At 40.7% G+C, this 22,646-nt stretch overlaps 1 protein-coding gene across 1 annotated transcript in view; it reads right to left on the bottom strand.

Annotated features, from left to right (window-relative positions):
• DEPDC5 (DEP domain containing 5) overlaps positions 1–21,845 on the bottom strand; it is a 46,372-nt gene extending 24,527 nt beyond the window's left edge. Inside the window, 23 exon segments of the mRNA XM_008948379.1 lie at positions 3,153–3,250; positions 4,917–5,052; positions 5,513–5,716; positions 8,492–8,712; positions 9,020–9,140; positions 9,865–9,901; positions 10,424–10,493; positions 11,585–11,658; positions 11,756–11,817; positions 12,330–12,464; positions 13,290–13,364; positions 13,698–13,801; positions 14,513–14,585; positions 14,946–15,015; positions 16,414–16,475; positions 17,395–17,473; positions 17,637–17,706; positions 18,204–18,253; positions 18,863–18,946; positions 19,727–19,812; positions 20,288–20,334; positions 20,912–20,999; positions 21,726–21,845. Of these exon segments, the coding sequence (XP_008946627.1) occupies positions 3,153–3,250; positions 4,917–5,052; positions 5,513–5,716; positions 8,492–8,712; positions 9,020–9,140; positions 9,865–9,901; positions 10,424–10,493; positions 11,585–11,658; positions 11,756–11,817; positions 12,330–12,464; positions 13,290–13,364; positions 13,698–13,801; positions 14,513–14,585; positions 14,946–15,015; positions 16,414–16,475; positions 17,395–17,473; positions 17,637–17,706; positions 18,204–18,253; positions 18,863–18,946; positions 19,727–19,812; positions 20,288–20,334; positions 20,912–20,999; positions 21,726–21,783 (2,104 nt within the window). The 5' untranslated portion in view covers positions 21,784–21,845.
• Between the last annotated feature and the right edge of the window lie 801 nt (positions 21,846–22,646).

The following is a 22,646-nucleotide window of genomic DNA, read 5'->3' as shown; positions in this document are numbered from 1 at the left end:
TAGTGAAAGAGAAAACATCTTGGATGAAATTTCAACATCCCATTAGAAGTGTTCATTAGCCAAAAAGCAGGCAAAACAACCTCCCCAAAATGGTGAAACATCTTGAAAAGTAGATGACATAAAAGAAAAGCGAACAAGAAAAACAGAAGAGTCACTTATAATCATTTAGCTTGCTAATCTCAAAGTCTCAGTAGCTAAGTACTTTTAAACACATCCAAACCCAGAATCTTTCATATGGGTTTTCTTATTTTATAAACAAGGGATAAGTTAAGAAGAATGTCATAAAGGATAGGAGCAGCAAGGAAGAAGATTATAACAGACTTTCACCTGGTGGGAGAGATTTATGAAAATCATGATATATATTTACTTCAACCCCAACATTTTTAAGCTCAAACTGCCAGTACACATTTCACCTCTCTGCCAGGGGGTGAGGTGGAAACAAAACAGCTGATCTTCTTGATTCAGCAAATACAAAATACCTTTTCATCCCTTGCTAAGCTAAAATTTTTAGAAGTATTAATCAAGTCTTCACTGTACTTAAATAGGTCCCATATATTAATTACAGGCTGTTTAAAACTACCATGTCCTGAAAAGGCAGCAACTTCCATTATGTTTCAACCTGTGAGACATACCTTGGTCCATATGCCACCAAGAAAGAATAGCAAGGAAGTTTTTATTCATTGTGGAAGGAGATGAAGTGATAGCTATTGAAGAGATTCTCAGTTTTTGAGGAAAAGTCAGTTTATACTAACCTGAATAAAGATCAATTTAAGACTAATGAAAATTTATATTTAAGTTTTGATTAGGATTTTAGACACTATGATTTTTCTCACTGTAAGATGGATTAGTTCTAAGCAGCCTATTAAGGTGGAAAATGGATACTAAAACTAGTACTGGCAACTACTACTGCTCAGTGAACACTACACCAACACAATGCTATGGTACCCCTTGGGCAGTTCTTCTTAGTGCCCATTTCACATCTGTCTGCTGTATCTGCATCAATATTTGTGTAGCTACAGTGAAACAATCCACACAGCAAAGAAAAACTCCATTAACTCTTTATTTGGATCAGTTCCCTGAGCTGCTTTACCATGTAGCTGCATAAATGCCTGTTACAGCATATGAGAGGAAACAAGCAGCTAAGGAGACAAGAAAAATTGCTGTCTTAGGAGGCATTTATCAAAATACAAATTTCAGGAAGCCTCCAAATGTTTAGAAGGAGCCATTTTTATAAAACCAGCTTATGTAGATTTATGCAGGAAATTGATATCAACATCATAGCTATTACTTTAAATAGCATTTATTAACAGAATGGATGGTTATCTGCTTCTATGATGATACCAAAAAAAACAGTAAAGGAGCTGGCTCAAATTGATAGTCATCTTTCACCAACTCCTCTGATGCCATCTGCCATCTAGTTAGGGAATTGCAACAAGATTTATTTGCTCTAAACGACCATTTACCATCTGCTGGACAACAGAGACAACACACTGAATGTCAATGGAAATAGATGGGGTAATTTTTCACTGTGAAGCCCATGATTGCAGCAAACATGCTGTGGGCAGCAGAGAACCAGACTCACTGAGAAATATTTTCAGATATTAAAAAACCCAAAACAACAACAACAAAAAAACACACACAAAAAAACACGCCAAAAAAAACCATAACCAACCCCCCTATTTAATTTCATAAGGGATTCAAATCATGTCAGATCACTGAGTCACAATGTGGCAGCTACAGATGGCTGAGGGAGTTTAGTCAGGGAAGGTGCTCATGATGACTTCCACAACAGCAGACACAGATTAATTTCCACCATATACATGATTTATATTCAATCTACAGACAGAAAAGATGTCTATAAAATGTCAGGATATGCTCTGCACCTATGTTGTGCCAATTGTATTCAGCAGTTGAAATGCAGTTTAGCAATTGCAAGAACAAACAAACAAATTCTATCTGGAAGGCAGGAAAAAAAAAAGTAAAGCAAGAAAATGTATTCAGATCAAATTCACAGAAGGAAAGAACAAAATCCCTTTTAATGCGATTCTGGGAGCAAAGGAGAAGAGAGACAAGAAAATTAAGTCTGCTAACTTCTTTATGGCTCTTCAAGGTATGAGCAAAGGGAAAAACAATTGTTTTCATCCAAATGTAATCCAGAAGGGTGATTTTTTTTTTTTTTTCTCTAAATTGTTTAAAAAAAAAAGAAGTCTTGAATGCTGTAGCTCAAAACATCTTTCCCCTGCTTCCATGTGCCTATCTAAAACGCACACCCATAAAATCAGAAGGTAGGTTGCAAAAAAAAACAAACACAACTGAATACTTAGTGTGGTATGCTGCTCCACTTACAGGATTCAAAAGAAACACTGAGAATTTTCCACTAATTCACATGTCTGGGTAAGGTAAGAGAGACAATGCTAAGCTGAAAGTGCAGGTAAGAGTGTTCACTCAAAAATGTGATGAAGTACTTCAGGTGTGTGTATAACATTGAGTATAAGCAGCACCATGTTCAAAGTGCTTAAAATCTAGAGAAAGTGTATTTGTAAATAACAAGAAATGGTAGAAAACACTTATTCCAGAACTTACCACACAAAATAAACCTGCTTTTTTACAGCTTCTCTCAAAACCTAGCTATAACTGAACTTTCCTTCCATCAGCTTGTATATGTAAAACATATATATTCATACAGGTTTATTAATGCAAAGGGTTTGCTGGAATTGCTCAAGACAATCCCAGACAGAAAAAAAAGTTCTGCACAATATCAGTGTATATTTAGTTACTTTGTGTGTCTAGACATCAGTGCTGTTATTGTGGAATGGAGCAACTGCCTGAGAGCTTATAGTACGTAAACAACGAGCATCTTCCTATAGTGAAGTTTCTAAGACATACCTAAAGAAGTAGAGAAACATTAAATAAAAACAACAGCAAAAAAACCCAACAACCAAAAACCCTACAAACAAACCCAAAAGACTACCACACCCCAAAAAGTCCAAATGAGAGCATTAATGGATAACTCAAAGTTGCAAACTGTTCTTCCATTATTGATTCTTTCTACTTTGTAATGCCTGGTTCCTCTACCTTCCCTGCCTTTGGCTCTGTCACTGTCCCTGGTAAGCAGGAGGGCTTTCTCCCCCAGCCCCACGCTCCCCTGTTACCTGTGCCGCTGCCGCCAGCCAGCCCATGTGCAAACTCTTCTGCCCCACTGAAGCTCAGGAAGGAGCCACTGTCACCTGGATGCCGAGAGCTGCTGTGCCTGCAGAAAAAAAAAACAGCCTGCACTAGACAACTTCCCTCACACTCCTGCTTTCCTTGCTTTTAACCAGAGCTTATGGAAGAACAAGTTATCAGCCTGTCTCTCAGCTGAGCCCATGCTACAACCCTGCTCTCTGACTGTTGTCTGCAGAGGTGGTAACAGGCCAAAAGCAGCACAGAGACAGCTGCAACAATGTTTGTATCTGTCCAAGCTGTTTGCTCTTTGCCTCTAGCAATAACCAACCATCTCTGCAGAACAGTGGAGCACCAGCTACTCATACCTCCCAGGAGAGAAATAAAACAGCTAGTTATTTACAGGTCTGATTTCATGATCTTAAAACCTGTATTCCAGAGTGAGCAAATTGCTTTGGATGAGTACATCATCCACAGAGATGACAAAGAAATCCAGAACAAGAATTATCAGGAATATGAGACAAGAGCTTGGTATCAATGACAAGATACTTCAGCAAACTAGGATGTACTTATGAAGTAATAAAAATGCAATTTTTCTTTTTTTTTTTTTAAGTAGAAGTAGGGAACAAAGTTGATGAGGATGATGTATTATTAAAATTATGCCACATAAAGATATTATTCTAAAGGACAATAAAAAGTATAAGATAGGACAAAAATTTCCTTGTAAAAGGAAAAAACAAAGCATGAGAGAATAATTCTGCAGTGCAACTTCCTGAAAGACTGCTTGAAGATGGCAGGAAAAAAACTCTGAAAGTTAGAAGGGCAGAGGTTATCAGCAGTGTCCTCACTCACTCTGGATATCCAGGAACAGTATGTAAGATGAATTTCTGTAAGCATGCAGGAGGGAAAGAAACACATAACAGGAGAGATATGAAAGTCAAAGATGAAAGAAAAGCTTATTGACAATTCTAAATTTGCTTAAGCTACCAAAATGGTTTTGGTAAACAGCATCTAATAACAAGGAAAAAACACAGACAAAATATTGTCAATAAAAGAATAAAGAAATAAAAACCAAGTAAGACAATATCTGGAGACTGCAAAACAATTGTGCAACTTGAAAATTGGCTTAAGTGAAGTGAATGACCTGATTTCTCTCACTTTAAAAAACAGCCTCCCCACAACCACCCCACATGCAGTAACACTACCATCTCTCTCCCTTCTCAGAGCTCCCAACTCTGACCAAAGCTTGGTTTTGAACAGAAAGCTAGTTTGTGATCACAGGTACTTTTGTTAGCAATTCATCCCTGATGTTTCTGACATCTGTATTTCTTACCAGCACAGAGAATACAAGACTGCATGGAAAGCACTGAAACTACTCAACGGTAACTGTGAAGCAAAGCTATGCCCTGTGCTAAAAAATGGTCTATTCTGGGATGAAGGTCACAGCTGTTGTTATAATAAGAATTAAAGACACAGGCTTTTATAAGGCAGTTCTGAACAATTCCACCAGCGATGCATTGTACTGCTCAGGCACTGCAAACTCTCCAATAAACTACCACCTTCCCCAAATTAGGGGTGGTAAGCCATCTCCAGCCTTGTCAAAAGAGTATTTTACCTCAAAATTAAATTACATGCTGCATCTGTGGCACTGACATATTATTAAGGAATTAACTGCCTTGCTGTATCATATATGAAATTTTAAAGAAAAGGGATGTTCATGCAACATCTACACAGATCCATCCTAAGGACCTCACCTGCCAGTTGCCTCATGGTAAGCCAGCTCCAACAGCTCAGCAGAGGAGTGTGTCAGATCCTGCTGCCCGTTGCCCTGCATTTCTGCCATATTCTGGCGGGTTTGATGATGGATCTGGATAGCTTCTCCCGATGGACCTACAGTTACAGTTTGATCATTTAGTCATATTGATTCCTCAGCTGCTTGTACCCTCCTTTTGTTAACAAAACAGGCAATGCTATCTAATGGAAATTAAGAAAGCATGTTTATGAAATCTTCAGAGACCTGAACCTCTGGCACCTTCTCCGAAGCCAAAGCTGAATATTCTTTTAAACATTTCTGAGGGCCTACTTAACAAGGGACTAAACAAAGAACCATTCAGAATCTCCAAGCCAACCCAAATCATAGCTGTAATTCACTTCAACAGCCTCCATCTACTCTAAGATTGTTCCACAGTATTTTCAAAAAGAGGATCTGATTTATCGAGCCTATACACTTACTCCAGCCTCTGTCACAGTGCAGAGCACTTCAAGATGTCAGAGTTCACTTTGGTTCTCGTGTTAACGCTTGGACAAGGAAAAAGTAACAGCAATCTAATATGCCAGAAAGCAGACTCACCCACAGGAAAAGTGTGCATCCAGCGCCTCCTGTTGGAGGTGAGCTTCATGGGCATGCGGGATGGGGCGAAGGGGTTGATCAGAGCCCGCTGGGGCGTGTACCCCCCAGGCCGAATGTGCAGCATGGATTCTGCACTGCCAACGTGGAACCTCCCAGGGGCACTGGAGTCACGTTGCTGAGACTCCAGCATGTTCTCAAGGACATCTAAAAAACAAAGTCAGCATGAGAACACACAGAAGACAAGCAAAATAGAATCAATTGCTTAGGGATATAAAGACTGCCCATATACACACACAAAAAGCTGAGGAGCAGGCAGGGAGAGAAGCTGAAAGCAATTTCAACCCAGTCTGCAAGCTACAACATAAACAAGAATCCAGAGAAGAAAGAGAATTATTTCACCTGACATTACAGGATTGCTGTATACTGTGTCATTTGAGACTAAATGAAGCCAGGAAGAAACCACTTGTTAAGTCAGCTCTGCAGAATTAGTTATGGGTTAGTGTATGTAGTTAGTATGTGTTAGTGATCAGTTAAGGAAACTGAATACAGGTAAGTCCATGGGCCCTGATGAGATGCACCTAGAGTATTGAGAGAACTGGCTGACGTTGTCACTCTACCACTCTCCATCATTTTCACTAGATCATGGCAAAGAGGGAGGTGCCTGAGGACATTGGAAAGCCAATGTCACTCCAGCCTTCAAAAAGGGCAAGAAGGAAGATCTGGGAAACTACAGACCAGTCAGCCTCACCTCCATCCCTGGAAAAATGATGGAGTGGCTCATTCTGGAGGTCATGGAAGACAAGAAAGTTATCAGCATTAGTTAGCATGGATTTACCAAGGGGAAATCCTGCTTGACTAATCTGATAGCATTCTGTGATGTGGTGACTGAATGGGTAGATGCAAGGAGACCAGTTGACACTGGTCCCAAAATATCCTCCTGAGCAAACTCAGAAAATATGAGCTAGAGGAACAGGCAGTGAAATGGGTTGAGAACTGGCTACACAATAGACCCCAAAGAGTGGTGATCAATGATGGCAAGTCTAGCTGGAGACCTGTGGAGTCTCCCAGGGATCACTAGTGGGTCCAATCCTGTTCCACACCTTCATTAACGACCTTGATGATGGTATAGAGTGTCTTCTCAACAGGTCTGCTGATCACACAAAACTGGGAGGTTTGGCTGATACAGCTGAAGGCTGTGTGGCCATTCAGTGAGATCTGGACAGACTGAAGAGCTGGGCCAAGAAGAACCTAATGAGGTTCAACCAGAATAAGTGCAGAGTCCTGCACCTGGGAAGGAGCAATAAAATGCCCCAGTACAGGTTAGGAGGAGATCTGCTAGACAGCAGCTCTGTGGAGAGGGACCTTGGAGACCTGGTGGACAACAGGTTGTCCACGGGACAGCAGTGTGCCCTTGTGGCCAGGAAGGCCAATGGGATCCTGGGGTGCATTAAGAAAAGGGTGTCCAGCAGAACAAGGGAGGTCCTCCTCCCCCTCTACTCTGTCCTGATGAGACCTCACCTGGAGTACTGTGTCCAGTTCTGGGCTCCCCATTTCAAGAGGGACAGAGATCTACTCAAGAGAGTCCAGCAAAGGGCTACGAGGATGACTGGGGGACTGGAACACCTGCTGTATGAAGAAAGGCTGAGAGACCTGGGGCTGTTGAGTCTGGAGAAGACTGAGGGGGGATCTAATTAATGTGTATAAAGATATGAGCACTGATTTTCTTGAGAAATCAGAAACACTGACACACCAGAAACTTCAAGACAAGTACCAAAGACATAGCAGAAGCTACAACTGAGCAACATATGCTGATTTTGTAACATTCCAATTTGACCATTGAAATAAGGGATTACTTCCAGAAGACGTGGGACATGATCTCAGCAAGCTAGCACTTAGACATTACTATTCAATGTAGAACAGAAGTGCAGTTATTTAGAAACAGGAGAGAGAAATAAAGTGACTACGTAGCAATTACTCTGTTTAATAGATGGAAAACCCAAAAAAAGCATCTCATTTACCACCCTATGCTGCCAATTAGAACAGGTGAGAAGCCTCAATGACACTGACTCTTCCCTCTCCACCAGTTCTGTTCCACACACATGCCCACCCAGTTGCACACCTTCAGCTGGGTCACAAGACCACCCTTCAAACTAAAGGAGTAAAAGAAATAACAGGCAAAAAAAGAGTGTATATTAACTGACAGCAGGGGAAACAATGAAAGGTAAACATAATGTGAGGTACACTGTGCAAAAGCAGTTCCACACCAGTAAATCCAATTCCTGTAACAGGATAAACAAGGTATCAGGTGACAGCATGACAGGAAAAAAACAAACCATAGAGACTTCAGGGATAGAATTTTACAGAGGATCAAACAATTGCAGGAGGAATATCATTTACCTAGAAATGAGTTGGGTTTCTGGAAGACAGCACATATGGTCTGAGAATAAAATTACATTGGAAGTACAAAAAGGAGGCTGCCAGCACTGCTAGCACACCACGATCGCTCAGCAGTATGTTGTCAAAAGAAAGGATCCAGAAAGTGACTTTTAATGACAATCCCTACAGAGAGAAGTTATAAGCTGGGTCCCCCAGGACACGCTGCTAATGCCAATTCTTACTTGACAGATTGTAGGTGACCTGAATAATAAAAAGTTACTTGTATATGTCCACATTTGCAGGCAGGCACAGGAGAACAGTCAAATATTAAAGAAGGCAATAGACAAGGGAAAAGTGCGAATCAGTGTCAGGACACTTCTATTTAGGACAAGCCAACAAAAAAAGGCAGTGGAATTGGACAAGTATAACAAAGGGAGAACACACACCCAGCTTTAGCTGGAGCTGCAGAAAAGGTGTACCATGAATGCTGCTAGCATAGGCACCATCTCCTCTGTGCTGGCCTGGTGATAGCCAACTGGAACTCCCAATCTTTTCTCTCCCCTCTCACCACCTAAGCTAATTTCCCATCTGCTTTAGGCTGACCTCTGGTGCTGGTATAGCCCAAAGAGCTGCTGACTTCACACTGGTGAAGATGAGGCCGTGGGATCATCAGGATGTTGGAGATCTTGCCCAGCGAACTGTCATCAGAAGCCTGGCTCCTCACCTCCTCTGGGGGCAGCGTGCGGCTCTGCAGCGAAGGGCTGCAGGAGACATCATAGGAACTGGAGCTCTTTCTGGTACGACTTTCCTTCTCCCTCACAGACCTGCCAAAAATAAACAAGAGATGTCCAGTCATATGAAAAAGAGATTAATTCCTGGACCTGTTCAAGCCCTTTAATAACTCCTGTCATGTAAGAGACTCAATACTCAACAGGTGAACTTAAGAAGAGAACTACAAGAAAGCTATCATTACTTGTTTTGACTAAGTGGGTAGTATATACTTCTCTGATTCATACAATAGAAGACCAGACCAGAGATTAAATCTCTTTATAGTTCTCAAAGTATTTTATGCACCAAGAAATACACCATAGCACGGCTACTCTAGGACGAGCACACTCACAAGGTTTTTACCTGAAAGTGGTACAGCGCTGGGCTCTGGATGGGCCTGGCAGTCTGAACACCTGGGCATCATAGCCATCATAATCTACCTGGATAGGCAAGGCATTCTCAGCGTCTTTTGGAGCCCCTAGTGCTGAAATAAAAATCATCACTGGAACCTCTTTCAAGAATGTTCAAGATACGCAAGAAGTAGCTAATTCTTGTCACTAAGAAAAGTATCTATTCCAAAAGAAATCACATGCAAAAGTCTCACAGGCAGAACAGCTGGAGCAGCTCAATTATCAAAGTTGCTGCCTCTGAATCAGGGTTGCTGAAGCTGCAATATCTTTCCCCCATACATCCAAGACAGTAATAATCAACAAATCAGTTGTTGTATGAACAGATGCCTCGTGTTTGCTCACAAAGGAACTGCACATTTTAAAGCATCTTTGAAAAAATGGACAGCCTCACTTACAGAATGTACACCTTCCTGAAATGAGGTGGCATTAGAAGGAGGCAGCCTTCTCCCACTGGAATTCTGTGGTCATAGCACTGAGAACATCCCAGTGAATGCCCTCCTGTCCCGCTCCCACAAACAGTAGCACTAGTACACCAGCCTTGTACCATCTGTTCCTCTAGCCAAGTGACAAGCACCCATGACAAACTCACCCCTCCATATCCATTATCTGCCAAGAAGGCAATTGACATACGCACATTCACATCCCGGATAATAATAATGGAGTCTTTTAATGGCTTTCTGCAACCATTCTCCCTTCCTACGTCTTATCAGTAGGTGTCTTTGCTGAAGTGCCTTGCCTTACTAGAGCTGTTAGTTTGGGAGTCAGTGGGTCAGAACATTCCAGAACAGAATTACTCACAGGCATCTCGGCTATGTTTTGCCTTCTCATTCAGTGGCTGGAGGGTCCAACAAAGGAAGCGCAAAGTGACCAAAAACACAAAAAAAGGAAAAAAAACAAGAGAGCAAGAGAAAAGACAGAGACAAGGGATACAGTCAGCATGTTCTAAGGAAACATCCCCCAGTGTGATCAGCCATCAGTTTACCCTGCTGACTCAGTGAGGCAGCCAGAGCACCTCAGAAGTATTAAACATTGACACCCAGTCACAAACCTGTGTAAAAAAATCACATCTTTGTCAACATTTTTCTTCCTCTCTATCATACAGTTCTTTGTGAAACCCTAATTTTTATGTTGACTAAAACATTTCTCACCTAGTTTCGTTCTAGAAAGGAAAGACCCACAAACTAGTCCCTCATTCACAATCCCTACAACAATCATTACAGTTTTGCTCTTACTGTCTATTAACACAGGAAAATAGTTACACTTGGTGGAGTACTTGCTAGAAACATTCTGATGCTTGGCTGAGAAAAGGTATCTGACAAGCTAGTAAGAAGAAAAGATGAACCAAAAAGATACCTACTTTCCTTCCTGCCAGCTTGATCCGTGGAGTGAAGCTGTTACACAGGAGCTGGCTTTTGGATGTGTAGAAGCTGAAAGGAAGAACAGGGTAGTTTAGCTGTCTTCTAAGAATTGAATGTAGCTGGCTAGCTACAGAGCAGACATCTTGTGAATCTGAACTAGCTATTAGATGGAGACAAGGGGACACCTTTCTCTGCACAAGACAACATACGGGAAACACTGATGGAGTGTTAGGCTGCTCTTTAAGGAAAGAGTAGATTTGTTTCCCACACAGCCTCAGTCTAGGCCTCTTAGCACTTACATCTGCATCCACATCCTCTTTCCCCTGGAAGGAATCCACTTTCACTGTCTAGACGGTACTGTGCAGTTTATACAACTCCCTCCCTAATTCACACGACAGTAGTAACTCCCATCAGCTGCTTGAAAACTACAGACCTCCTCCCATTTGAAACAATTCATTAAGATCTGTTTCTTGTCATCTGAAGCTTTTAAATCCTGCCTTATTTTAAGCCTTCAAACACCTTTTTCATCTATGGCAAAGATCAGATGCCTTCTACCCACTCAAAAATACTGGGTGAAAGCAACCCATGACTGAGTCAACTAATGCATAGAGATAGAATGACGTATTAAGAGAAAAATAAAATGCTGCAGCATGACTGAGGAGGTAGTTTTCATCCTGAGCCATGTTCTTCATGTGTAGGGAAAAAAAGAGTATTATGGCACAGAATGTTTAACAGAAAGCAGAAAGGAAACCTACCATGACTTGGAGTGAAACAGTGTAACACTGAGCCTCAGTGCTTCCTGCAACTCTTCCATCTTGTCTACCTGTAACTACTAATTTGAGATCTGTTTTTCACTAATAACCAGTCTAGTTGAGGTGAATATTTTTTGTTTAGCTTCCTGACTTCCATAGCTAACAGATAGAACTAAGTTAGCTGTAAAGAGAGCTTAAGACAAAGACCTTTTCTTCTGCAAATTGTGCTATGTTTCATTAATACCCAGAGTTCTACAAGAATAATCCTAGTTCTGCAAGACTATTATAATCTGTCTTTGCTTCACAGGGAGTGACGAGGAAATAATGAAAGAAGAGAGAGAATTTAACAGACTATAAAGAGGAAAGCAAAGCAGAAGTGCTTAGCAAAGGCTGGTAGAGTTCACCTACCTATGGTTTATCCAGTGTGGAATATTGTAGTCATCACCCAGTCTGGAGTCACCAGGTCCACAGCGATTATGAAGCTATAATTCAGAAGCATAGCAACTGATGTCTAGCTAGTCATGAAATGAGTAACATTTCTAGTAGGAGCAGAGAGAAGGGAAAAGAAGCCTGCGTTACCTTAAAGAGTGGAACAGCATGCAATGGCTGTTCTCCCATGCATACCAGGTCCACACCTATCCCTGTAAACAAAGAACAGTAGAGTTCAGCTATCTGCCCAGCAGGATTGATATGTTAAGCTAAAAGAAGGTCATCAGTTTGAGATGAAGGCCCAATTTGTATTTGTATCAGGTTTTATGATGTAATTATACTGAAAACTGTAGTTAATAGTCTTGTGGTATGGTTACAAACCAATAGTGCCAGCGAGGATATAAGAAATGCTTCTTCTAAACTAATGCAAATCAGGCAAGACTATCCTTTAAGGTCAGCATGGACAGATGAAGCTCTCTATCAGAAACGGCAGAAACTCAAAGCCTATGAATTCCCTGAAAATCTGCTTATTTCAATACAAAGTGTGGACAAGTCTTCCAGCTGTAACCTCTCTTCCCAAAGTAGCAATGTAGACTTTTTCATAGCAAGAACAGGCAGATCTCTATACAGTACGTGTTACACAATACATCTGTATACAGCACATCGTACACCAAGCACATCTGTGTGCCTTTATGAAGGCTGCCCAGTACCAGCAGGGGTTTACCATTGTCTATCATCCGCTGCTTGGTGAGGATCATGAGGAGCCGATCCACCTCGAAGACGCCCACGCCTGGGGTGATCACCACCGACATCTGCCCCGTGCGATCGAAGTTCCGGTTTATGTAATGCTTGTCAAACACTGCGAGACATGAGGAGGGAACATTCGCAAGAAAAAACATCCTGCACTTTCTTTTACTCAGAGCAAGGGAGGTGACCCTCTATTAACAGTGCTGTTAAAGAAGTTTCCACAAAGCACACCCAAGCATGAGAGAGCCTGTATACAGACTTGTCCAACTAATAAACAGGAGACAGAGGAGGAGAGGGGGACCAGATAAATAAAAAGGAATATTTTTCTCATATGTTTAGTGTTTCCTTTATAACATCTCAAAAAAATCCCCGAACTAACAAACTGCCCCAAAACCCAACAAAGTCCATTACTAATAATTTTAAATAACATCCTGTGCTCCCTCCCATGGGAGTAACAAGACAGCCACTAAGGTGACAAAATGACATCTAATGTACAGAATCACAAGAAGTAGATCTTTGGAGAGTCCTTCCAGCCCATCAAATCCATTTTCCCACTAAAAAAGACAGATCAGCTTCACCTTCACTTAAATCGTGTTTGATCTAACATGATTTTGAAATGTTTCCATAATTTAAAATTTCAGATTCTATTCCAAGAGGTATCTCACACAGATACACAGTTGGAAGAAAGCTTCAGCATAACAAGGCCCAGTAAATGGTTCCTTAAGCCTGAAATACCCAATATTCAGTTATTAGGGAGCCACTGCTTTTCCAGAGACAGAAAGCAATTTCTTCTGAGGCTGAAACCAGTAACTTAACTAATATTCTCCTTATCATCACAGTGTCAAGGAACAGGCAACAGAAGTCCACACCCATTGAATCAGCAGCTGTTTCAATGGCTCTTCCTCTGTACATTTCTATCCATTTGTTTATAACTTACCATTGAATGACAGATTTATGGCCTCCAGGTAGTTCCCTTGTGCTGAGGTAGAATTGTAGCCTGGAGGAAAGCCCTCTGTTCATAATGAAAAAACAAGGGGGAAAAAAAAAAAATTTGTCATCTGTATATAGAGTAGCTTAAAAAAAAAAAAGGCAAAACTGCATTTGCAGTAAATACTATCACTCCAATAAATTACAGGCAAAATTAGTATTTTTATATCTGCCAGAAAGACTCGAGTAAAACAGCCTAGCCAGGAGAGGAGTTAGTTATAGAATAGTAAAACAACTGAAACCAGAGCTTACAGACAACTTCAAAATACCCCAAAACCAAACAACAAACCAAACAAAAGAAAAAAAAAATTAAAAAAGGAGAAAAGGGTAAAAGCATGGGAAAGGAGAATTCTTGTACCTGCTTGCTCCAGTCGTACCAACACAGGATACTGGATGAAAAGCTTTTTAATGGTCACAAGCAATGAGGTCCATTCTTCTCGTCTCTCGTTCTGAACTACGACTCTAGAAAGAGCACAACTTAATGATGATCATGAAAAAAAGGTATGGCAAGGAGGTGAAAAGGGATGAGCAAACTACAGAAAAAGGAGTGCCCAGAAAAGTGAGTGCTTCTTCCTGCTGCTAGGCAGCATGTTAGAACTGCTGCGTACTTGTAGCAACCACTAAAGTGCAGATGCACGCACAAAGCTGGGCACATCCCCAGTCAGAATAATTTCTCACTTCTAAATGGGTGATCAGCATTTTATGTCAAATAGTGTCACTGTTGTGCAAAGCAGTAAGATCATTAACAAGTTCAAGTTCAGAATCAAATGACAGTTTCAACAGCTTCACTTGTTATGACCATCAGCCAAAGAGCTCCAGTACCTAACTGGAAACACTTGTGGTTTCAGCAATGGCATCATCTGTTCTTCAGCCACTCAAAAATGTACAGATATGAAAACCAGCCAATTCTTATGCATAAACTACTCCCAACACTACAGAACTTTTTTTATTGGCAGTTCCAATAGACTACAGACAACACAATATTCACATGCATGTGGAAGACTGACTTAGCAAACAGAGGGGTGTGCTCACAGATAGAACAGGGACTACTCATCAATTTGCTGCCAGTCTCAGACAGTTTCCTTACAAGGTCCTACAGTTACTAACATGATATTCTCCACATGGGTTGCACATACCCTGTGGGACAATAGATGAAAGAACTGGAAGACATACTTGTAAAAGTCTTCATAGAATCTTCCTTCATGATCCTGTCGAATTGATGCACGATGTGTTTCAGGAAACTCATCTGAAACAGAGGCAAAAGCACATATAATCCTATGCTCTTGTACAGAAATGACTCTTCTGTTATTTCCATTTGAAAAACCCCACCACTTTGAGAAATATCAGATCTACACAGTATTAAAATTGCTTTTAAACCAATATGACAGCTTGAGTACGATGAGGAAAATTTGCCCTATATTCTTCTATGTACGGTTTTCATTGCAGTACTTTCATAAGAGTGGCTGTGGATCCAGTGTGCTTGTAGGGAATACTTTGGACATGAACATAAAAAAAAAAGGGAAAAAGTCACTGGCAGCCTGTGACCTACTTTCAAAAAAGGAGACAGGTTTAAAAATAGAAACATGAAAATAGCAAATTTACATACCTATAGATTTTGCTTCATAAAATGTTCTAGAAAACAGAACCACTGTCACTTCATGGCTGCAATTCTTCTCCTGTCCAGGAAGAACAGATGAAAACAGCCAATCTTAAGGGTCACATTCAGTAAAGACTGCATACACACCTATAGTAACACTCTCTTTCCTCTCACGTCTGAGATCAAAGGTAACTAGAAAAAGGTAGACTGTTGCATTAATATACCTGCAGGAGTGCTGCATGTGCCTTTATGAAATAACCCAACTGTCTATCCTGTACATTCTGTGCTTCCAGGCTATCCTGTATTTATCCAGACCACTTGCCACTAGCCTCTAAAGAAATTACTCTGTAGTTGCCAAGACAGCAGAGCTTTAAGAAATAGAGACAGTTGACTCAATTTGTTTATACATATTCATGGCAGTTTGATATCCTTATTTGTTACAGCATAGAGATACACCACTAATGATTCCAGAGGAAAAAAAAAATTAAAACTTCACTAAATAGCTACAGTGCTAACGGATGCAATGGAATCGAGCTGTAAAGAGCACACAGGCCTTCTCCAAAGGAGAAACCTCAAAAAGCCCTGTGAGCCCCAGTACCAGTCAGGCCCATACCGAACATGGTAACATAGTACTAAACACAAACCAGGCATTTCACAGACGTGTCATGCAGGGCTCCAAATAACTCCTTAGTGGACAAAAAAAAAAACAATGAAAATTAGATATATCTGTGGGGCACACTCCTGCTCTCCTTAACATTTGGGACCATCATCAGCTACAGAACACATAAATGTTATACAGACTCTTTTGCCTTGTGCAGCTGTTCTTTCAATTCAGGTTGCAGATTTTATATATGCCTTTTTTGTGGGTACTGGTATGATTCTCCCAAGTCAGTGGAAGTCTGCTGCAGGACTGCTAACAGCAGCTGTACCTGGTGCTGCAGGACTGCTAACAGCAGCTGTACCTGGCTCTGAGCCAGACCATGCACTGAGACAGGAGACAGCCCTGGGTTGCTCAGCCCTAAGAGGTATTGAGGCTTTGTTTGATTTTGAAGCAATTCACTTTCAAGAATAAGACACCAGCACTAAACAGATTACCCACTGTGCCAAGGAAATATCCAGAACTGAGTTCTGGAACAAACAAAATTGTTTAAAACAGACTTGTATGTTACTGCACAAGCATAAACAACCATATCACACATTTAATGACTTCAGTCCAGTCAGAGCCTCCACACAAACTGCATGATACAAACACATGAGATAAAACAGATCAATACTGGGATTACTAGGCACATATACGATTTACCACAGACCTGCAGCAGCCACTTTTTTGATGCCCAGGAGCCACCTCTCATAGTCATATAAATGTTAGCACTGCCTGACACAACCTGGGTCTTCCTCAAACTGGCACATCAATGGACTCATTCAAATGGCATTGACTTGATCTTTCAGAACAGTCTGAAGTTTATCAGCTATTTACCTTCCATTTTGTGAAGAGGTCAGCAAGGAAACCATTCACAGCTTTCTCGAAGTATAGATCCCCTGCAAAGTAAACATCTCCAAAGCATCAAATAACAGCAGTTACTTCAACTACAGGATATATTTAACCATGAGATTCTAGGACAACTATTTTTATCAGAATCAGAGCAGCTGCGTGCATAACAAACACCAAAATCACTTAAAGCAAATATGATAAAAAGACTTAAAAGCATGACTGTGTTTCAGAGGATGTAAACAAGACTCTTGCTGTCAAAAGGATCTGACCTTTAAATTCATTCTTCCAGCACATTCGCAGCATGCTGGGAAAGCATCTGTACTATCTTTTAGGCATAGCATGCACAACTGATCCCCTGCTTGGTTTTGAATTGTTGCCCAGTTCCATATGCTTAAACACATGGTCAAAGGAAGTGGTAAGAGCTTTGCTAAAGAATTAAGCCAGAAAAAGAAAAAAGGACAATGACACAGATAGTTACTCATTCTTAATGACTGAAGTTTTAATAATTCTAGCTGACTCTACCTGGGCTAAGACAGAGCTTGGGCTTCCTTACTAAGCCGCTCAAAAAAACCTAAAACATCAAGGTCCTCTTTGCACAGGAATTTCTGTTTTCAGGATTCACAAAAGCTTGTGCCTGCCTGCATCACCAAAGATGTTCATATCCACAGAAATCCTTTCTGATGTTAATGTTTTCATAGTCAGTTGGCCCCCTTGATTTCATCACTGAGGTAACAGTATCCAAGCCCTAGAGCAGGGACTGAAAGATTATGGAGTACGCAGGAGACAGAAAAGTGTGACACCGCAAGCAAGTATCTAAGAAGGCACCATAACGCATCTGGGAGCATTGCCTGGGACAAAGGTTTTATAGTAGTGAAAAATAAATAGTAGTGGCAGTTTTCTGGTAAGAGCAGAAGAGATACCCACTGCCATCCACACTCACAGCAGGCAGGTCAGTTACCTACATACCGTAAATATCAAAATCCCACATTTCACAGCTCATCTGGATAAAAATATAAACCATGGCAGAAGTGGAGCGAAAGACAACCTGCAAAGGAATGAAAGATATTATTTAAAAGGAGGTTCACTCACCAAAAGGGCCAAATGCACAAGTTAACCACAGAGCAACTTAAGTGCACTGCATCATAGGGTATTGCCCCCTAAAAAGTTGGCGTTTCAGCCAACTTAAATCTTTCAACCCAAAATCTTACCCGAGTGTCCTCACTGATGTACCCACAAGTGACTTTCTCACTCTTTACCCACAGCTCACCTGCCTGCGCCCTGGAAGAGGAGTGCAGAATATTTGTTCACCAGACTGAATATGAAGATTAGACAATCAGTATATGAGAAAATAAGAGATGTACCAAAATCTGCATTCAAGGATGACCTGAAGACAGAGTAGAAGTCTAAAAAAAAAAAAACCTGATCTTTAAGAAAGAAAATGTCAAACAGCCATTTCCCTCTGCATCTGCACATTTCCTTGTCCTCTTGTCATCTCAACAGCAACTAAAGTAACCTTCACCTGAACTATTAATACAGCTTGGGAAGGGGAAGAAACATTTTAAGAGGTAAAAGGAAAATTATTTTTCCCATCAGTTTCTTTCACCCCAAATGAGAGAGACGCCTTTCTCCACCCCTTGGTGCAGACAGAAATCTGTAGAAGAGTTGAAGGACAACAAAGCATGAAGGATTTTTCAGAGAAGATTCTCCAATTAGATACTCTAGACTCATTAATCTAAGGTCAGAATTAACAGTAAGCCCTCACTGGAGGCACTGACCTGATACCCGCAAATTCAACTTTTTGGGTGACATATGCACACGTGCTGACCTAAGAAAGAAGAGTTACAGGTGTTAGAACACTAGGCTTAGAGTGAGCAGACTGATGTAAAAAAAATAAAGCACAGTCAAATGCCTGACTGCTGCCACAAAAATCATGAAAACCACTGAGCATTTTTACTATCACTATCTCAGCCTACAGAACCTCTGCAATGGACAACAGAAAATTGTTTTTAACACACACGAGCTTTTATTGGGTCCATCTAATTGACTGTGCTTAAAAGAGCCAAACACTGCACTTCAGAGATGCAGAAAAAATATTCTAATAGTTTCTTATGGAGTGGTACTATCAGAGAGTGGATACTTGTCATCCTGAAAAACATTTGGATTCATTGCCTTCGAAGCGAAGTAAATAATTAAAATTCAAAATACAAGAAAAACTCTCAGCAGCATTCTCAGTGTCCTAGGCAGCAATTAATGTTACAGTGATGGAGTAGGAAATGAGACTGTTTTTTTACATCCATTTCCCCAACTCTGACATACCAGTTAAACCGTAAGTTCCTCAGTTTTCTTTATTTTATAAAACTCTTCTTTTACAGCAAGCAAAGAAAAATGTACATAATCTCCTCCACCCTACACAAAAGGACAGTAGAGGCCTTACCAAACTTTTCTTCAGTCGCCACATATCCCCACGCCCAATATATTGATCTTTGAAGGTCAGCTCCACCAAGTCCAAAGTCACCTCCTGTGAAACAGGAAAAAAAAAAAAAAAAAAAAAAACCACTTAGATTTTACTTGTTTCTAGGTAGCGCCCTTCAATCTGTTAAGAACCAAATGCTACAGGGAGGGTTGTTCTTAAGCAAGTCACTACTCCTAACAGATACTGGATAAAGGGGAAATCTCACCAGAATAACCACTGAAGTTGTGGGTGTACCTGGAACTACTGTGAGTTGCAAGACACTGCACAACATGAGCAGGAAAAGCCCAAGTCTTCAGTGCAAATTGGAAACACAAGTAAAACAAATTACTTCCACTGTTCATGACATTAAGGAAGCCTCATTTCCTGCAGAGTTTTGTCTTGTGCTGAATGCAAGCTGTCTGAAGCTCTTTTGATAGTTGGGACATATACAAGAGAGGCCTCTCTCACAAGGCTCTCTGGTGTCAAATAATGCAAACCCATGCCATGGCTCTCCTTTTCACTAGGCCACTCACTGTTTCTCTTCACTCTGTGTGGTTATCCTGAACTTCTGGAATTCAAAGACATTTGAAATTCAATGTCATTTGAATTTCTATCAAGCTGTGTTGTAGCTGGTCCCCAGACTTCAAAAAGAGAGAAGGGATGGTAGGGACAGAAGAGAGACACACAAACAAATAGTTCAATTGCCCAAGTCTCAGTTTCTTTGGAAAGAAGGCTGAATACCTTTCAGTAAAAATATAGATGTCTTTTTTCCAGTATTACTGTAGATGGAAATTCACAGAGCTCTAAGTGAAGGGACAGACAGAATAAAGTTGCAAAGCCACAAACCTTTGGGTCAACAACATTCACATGGACATCCTGGTAGGGTCGCAGTCGGAACACTTGTGCAACCGTTTGATCCACACTTATAGTTTCTGCCAACAAACATGAGGAAGGACAACGTATAAGTGAACATCTCCAAAAGGTTTCAAGAGGTTTGCAAGTACAAAAGCAATACAGTGAGACTGCCATGAAACACTTCAGGCCTCATCAAAAGACAACAGCTTCTCTTAGCCGTGGCCCAATTTCAGCGTCATTAAAATTAAAGAAGGTAAGATGAAGTTTAGGCTGAATTAATTCCTTCTAGAAGAAAAGACAAAGCTAGTAAGAGAACACAGAAACAACAATTTAAGGCTAAAAAGCCTATTTCATTTAAACCACACCCCACATTACCAACAGCAGATTTAAAACTGGCTATTCATTTTCTGATAAAATTATAATCCTTCTCTTCATAAAGTATTGACTTTCTCACAAAGTTAAAATAGCTGCATCAGTCATTCACAGGTCCAGCCCAATCACATAATCTTTGTCTGTGATTTTACTAGGCAGTCTAAGAATCCAGAATTTTACCTTTCTGCAAATCTTCCTTAAGTGACTTCACTTGTAGAAGCAGAGGACTAGCATGCAAAAAAGAAGAAGGATAGACAAGTTGAAGTGCCAGCAGTCTACTCTGGTAACTCACACTCTCAAAACTGTTCCGTGACACGGAGCGTAGATAAGATAAAGAGAAACTTTCACCTCTTTAGGTAAAGAAAATACTCTAAATGGGACAGTAAATCACACAGGAATTTCTCAGAACCTCATGCAAGCAGGATGAACAGCTTCATATAGGAAGGTTTATGCTTTTATAGCCAACCAGGAAGTTTTAACTTTTGTCTAGAATACACTTACTATATAGGATGGAAGAACAATTGTTAGGTAACAGCAGCTCTATGAAGAAGACAAAGATAGTGTAGATTCTATATGCAGGTGCAACTTGCATTATGAAATGTCAGACTAACACCAAAAATTGCATCAACTTTAAAGAAGAGCTCCTGTTATAGTTATCCCCTTTACTTTTCTTCAGGAAGAAAAAACTCATGGCAGCATCCTGAAGTGAAGTTCTATCAGCTCCAAGAGCCTCTCACTCCAGAAGCCACTGCACATGAACAGTGCTCCAACCACACCTGACCGAAGGCAGCAGAGAGAATTCACCTGTATTCGTCATTGGGATGGGCAATTTCCACAACATCTCCCAGCTTGATCTGAAGAAATACTTTAGGATTCACCACCAGTTCATCATCTAAAAGACACAAGGAAAACTGCAGCGAACAGATATGTACCAAACACAGGTGCTTATACATTTGTATGCAGTAGCTTACTCCACAGAAATACACCAGCCCAGCTTAACATCAGCAATGTGTTTACCCACTACACAACACTGTCCCTACCCTGCCACTTCAGCCTGGCCACTCTTCTGAGTAAAATCTTCTCTTTCAAATCACAGAACATCCACGAAAGATTTGTTCAGCAAAAGAACGTGTCTTCATTAGGCAAGCAAAATCATCTTTGGTAGCTTTCATATAACAAACACCAGCAGAGAAACAGATAGCTATAGAATCTTAACAAGATTTATTAACATGCTGTAAGTCTAGAAGTAGGGAGCAAGCAAATAAATTATATTGGTTTCAGTAGACAGTACACATGTACACACAGCTGTGACTCATTAACATGTCTGGTAGTTACTGGAGTGACTGAAACACAAGGTTAAAAGTAATGTGACAAAAGGGGAAGAGGTAGAACAGAGTAATTTTATTCTACAGATGCAATCTCATTCTGTTCCAAAAAATACAATATTATTCTGCTGTATCTTGCTATTAAAAAAGAACTTTCCAAACTCTGGCTGGCAATACTACTTATTACATCAAAGTTGAAGCTTCACTGTTTTGTTAAAAAGGTCAATAAATCTCTTAATTGCATTCAATTGAGCAAGAGAGTGCTGGTCTGTTAGAAACCAGGAGATACTGACCACTGCCTCCAAACCCCTTCTTATGAATGACAAGCTTGTACACCTTGTTGGTTCTCATCTTGAATTCCAGTTGTCCTCAGGTGCTTTGAGTAGAAACAGTGGAAGACATCTTGCATATCTAATATGGAAACAAAAGCAAACACAGATCACTTGTCATTACAAAACCATTTCCTACACTCTGTGCCTGAACAAAGGATGTTGTACCAGCACTTAGCCAAGAACAGGACACCTGAAAGGCACGTTAGAATGTTTAGTCAACATCAAGACTGAAAGTCTAGCAAAGATCTCTTCCACCAGCACTCAGAGAGCAGAGTACTGCTTTCTAAAGTCACATCTTCCATATTTCACAGACAAATTCTGAACCTTGTGTAAAGTGCATTCAAATGAATATCCAGACTTATGCCTACTGCCAATTACGTGGTTTTGTTCTGTTATTCCACCTCTTTCACTTGTCTTTTCCCAAGTCTCTCAAGTACACTGCTAACTGCAGAGCTGTGCCCCACAGAGGCACTTAAAGCATTATTTTACTTTTTTAGAAGTGCATTTCTACTGGAAATTATCTAGAACTAAGATTATCTTCATATAACTATAGCTGGATTATTAAATTAAAATATAAGCTCTTCTAGTAATAACTCTACTCTTCCACCAGATAAAAATCCACAGGAACTTAAAAGTATGTTTCTCAAACAAACTGAAATACTGTGCTCGCAGGTGTGCTTTTCAGAAAGTCCAGTCAATTACCGAGCTACTATGGCACGGTACATCCGAAGTTTGTTATAAAAGAACTTTGTGAAAACCTCGGACTTGAAACTGACGTGAGTCTGGCAGAAAGGAACACTCGGCTGCCGCCTGCGCCGGCAGGACGCGCCCGGAGACGGCGGCAGGTCAAGGAGGGCAGGGGGAAGGAGCGGGGCCGACGGC

Source organism: Merops nubicus, unplaced genomic scaffold, assembly GCF_000691845.1.
Source record: "Merops nubicus isolate BGI_N331 unplaced genomic scaffold, ASM69184v1 scaffold42679, whole genome shotgun sequence".
Classification (NCBI taxonomy): domain Eukaryota; kingdom Metazoa; phylum Chordata; class Aves; order Coraciiformes; family Meropidae; genus Merops; species Merops nubicus.
This window is presented reverse-complemented; position numbering and strand designations above follow the sequence as displayed.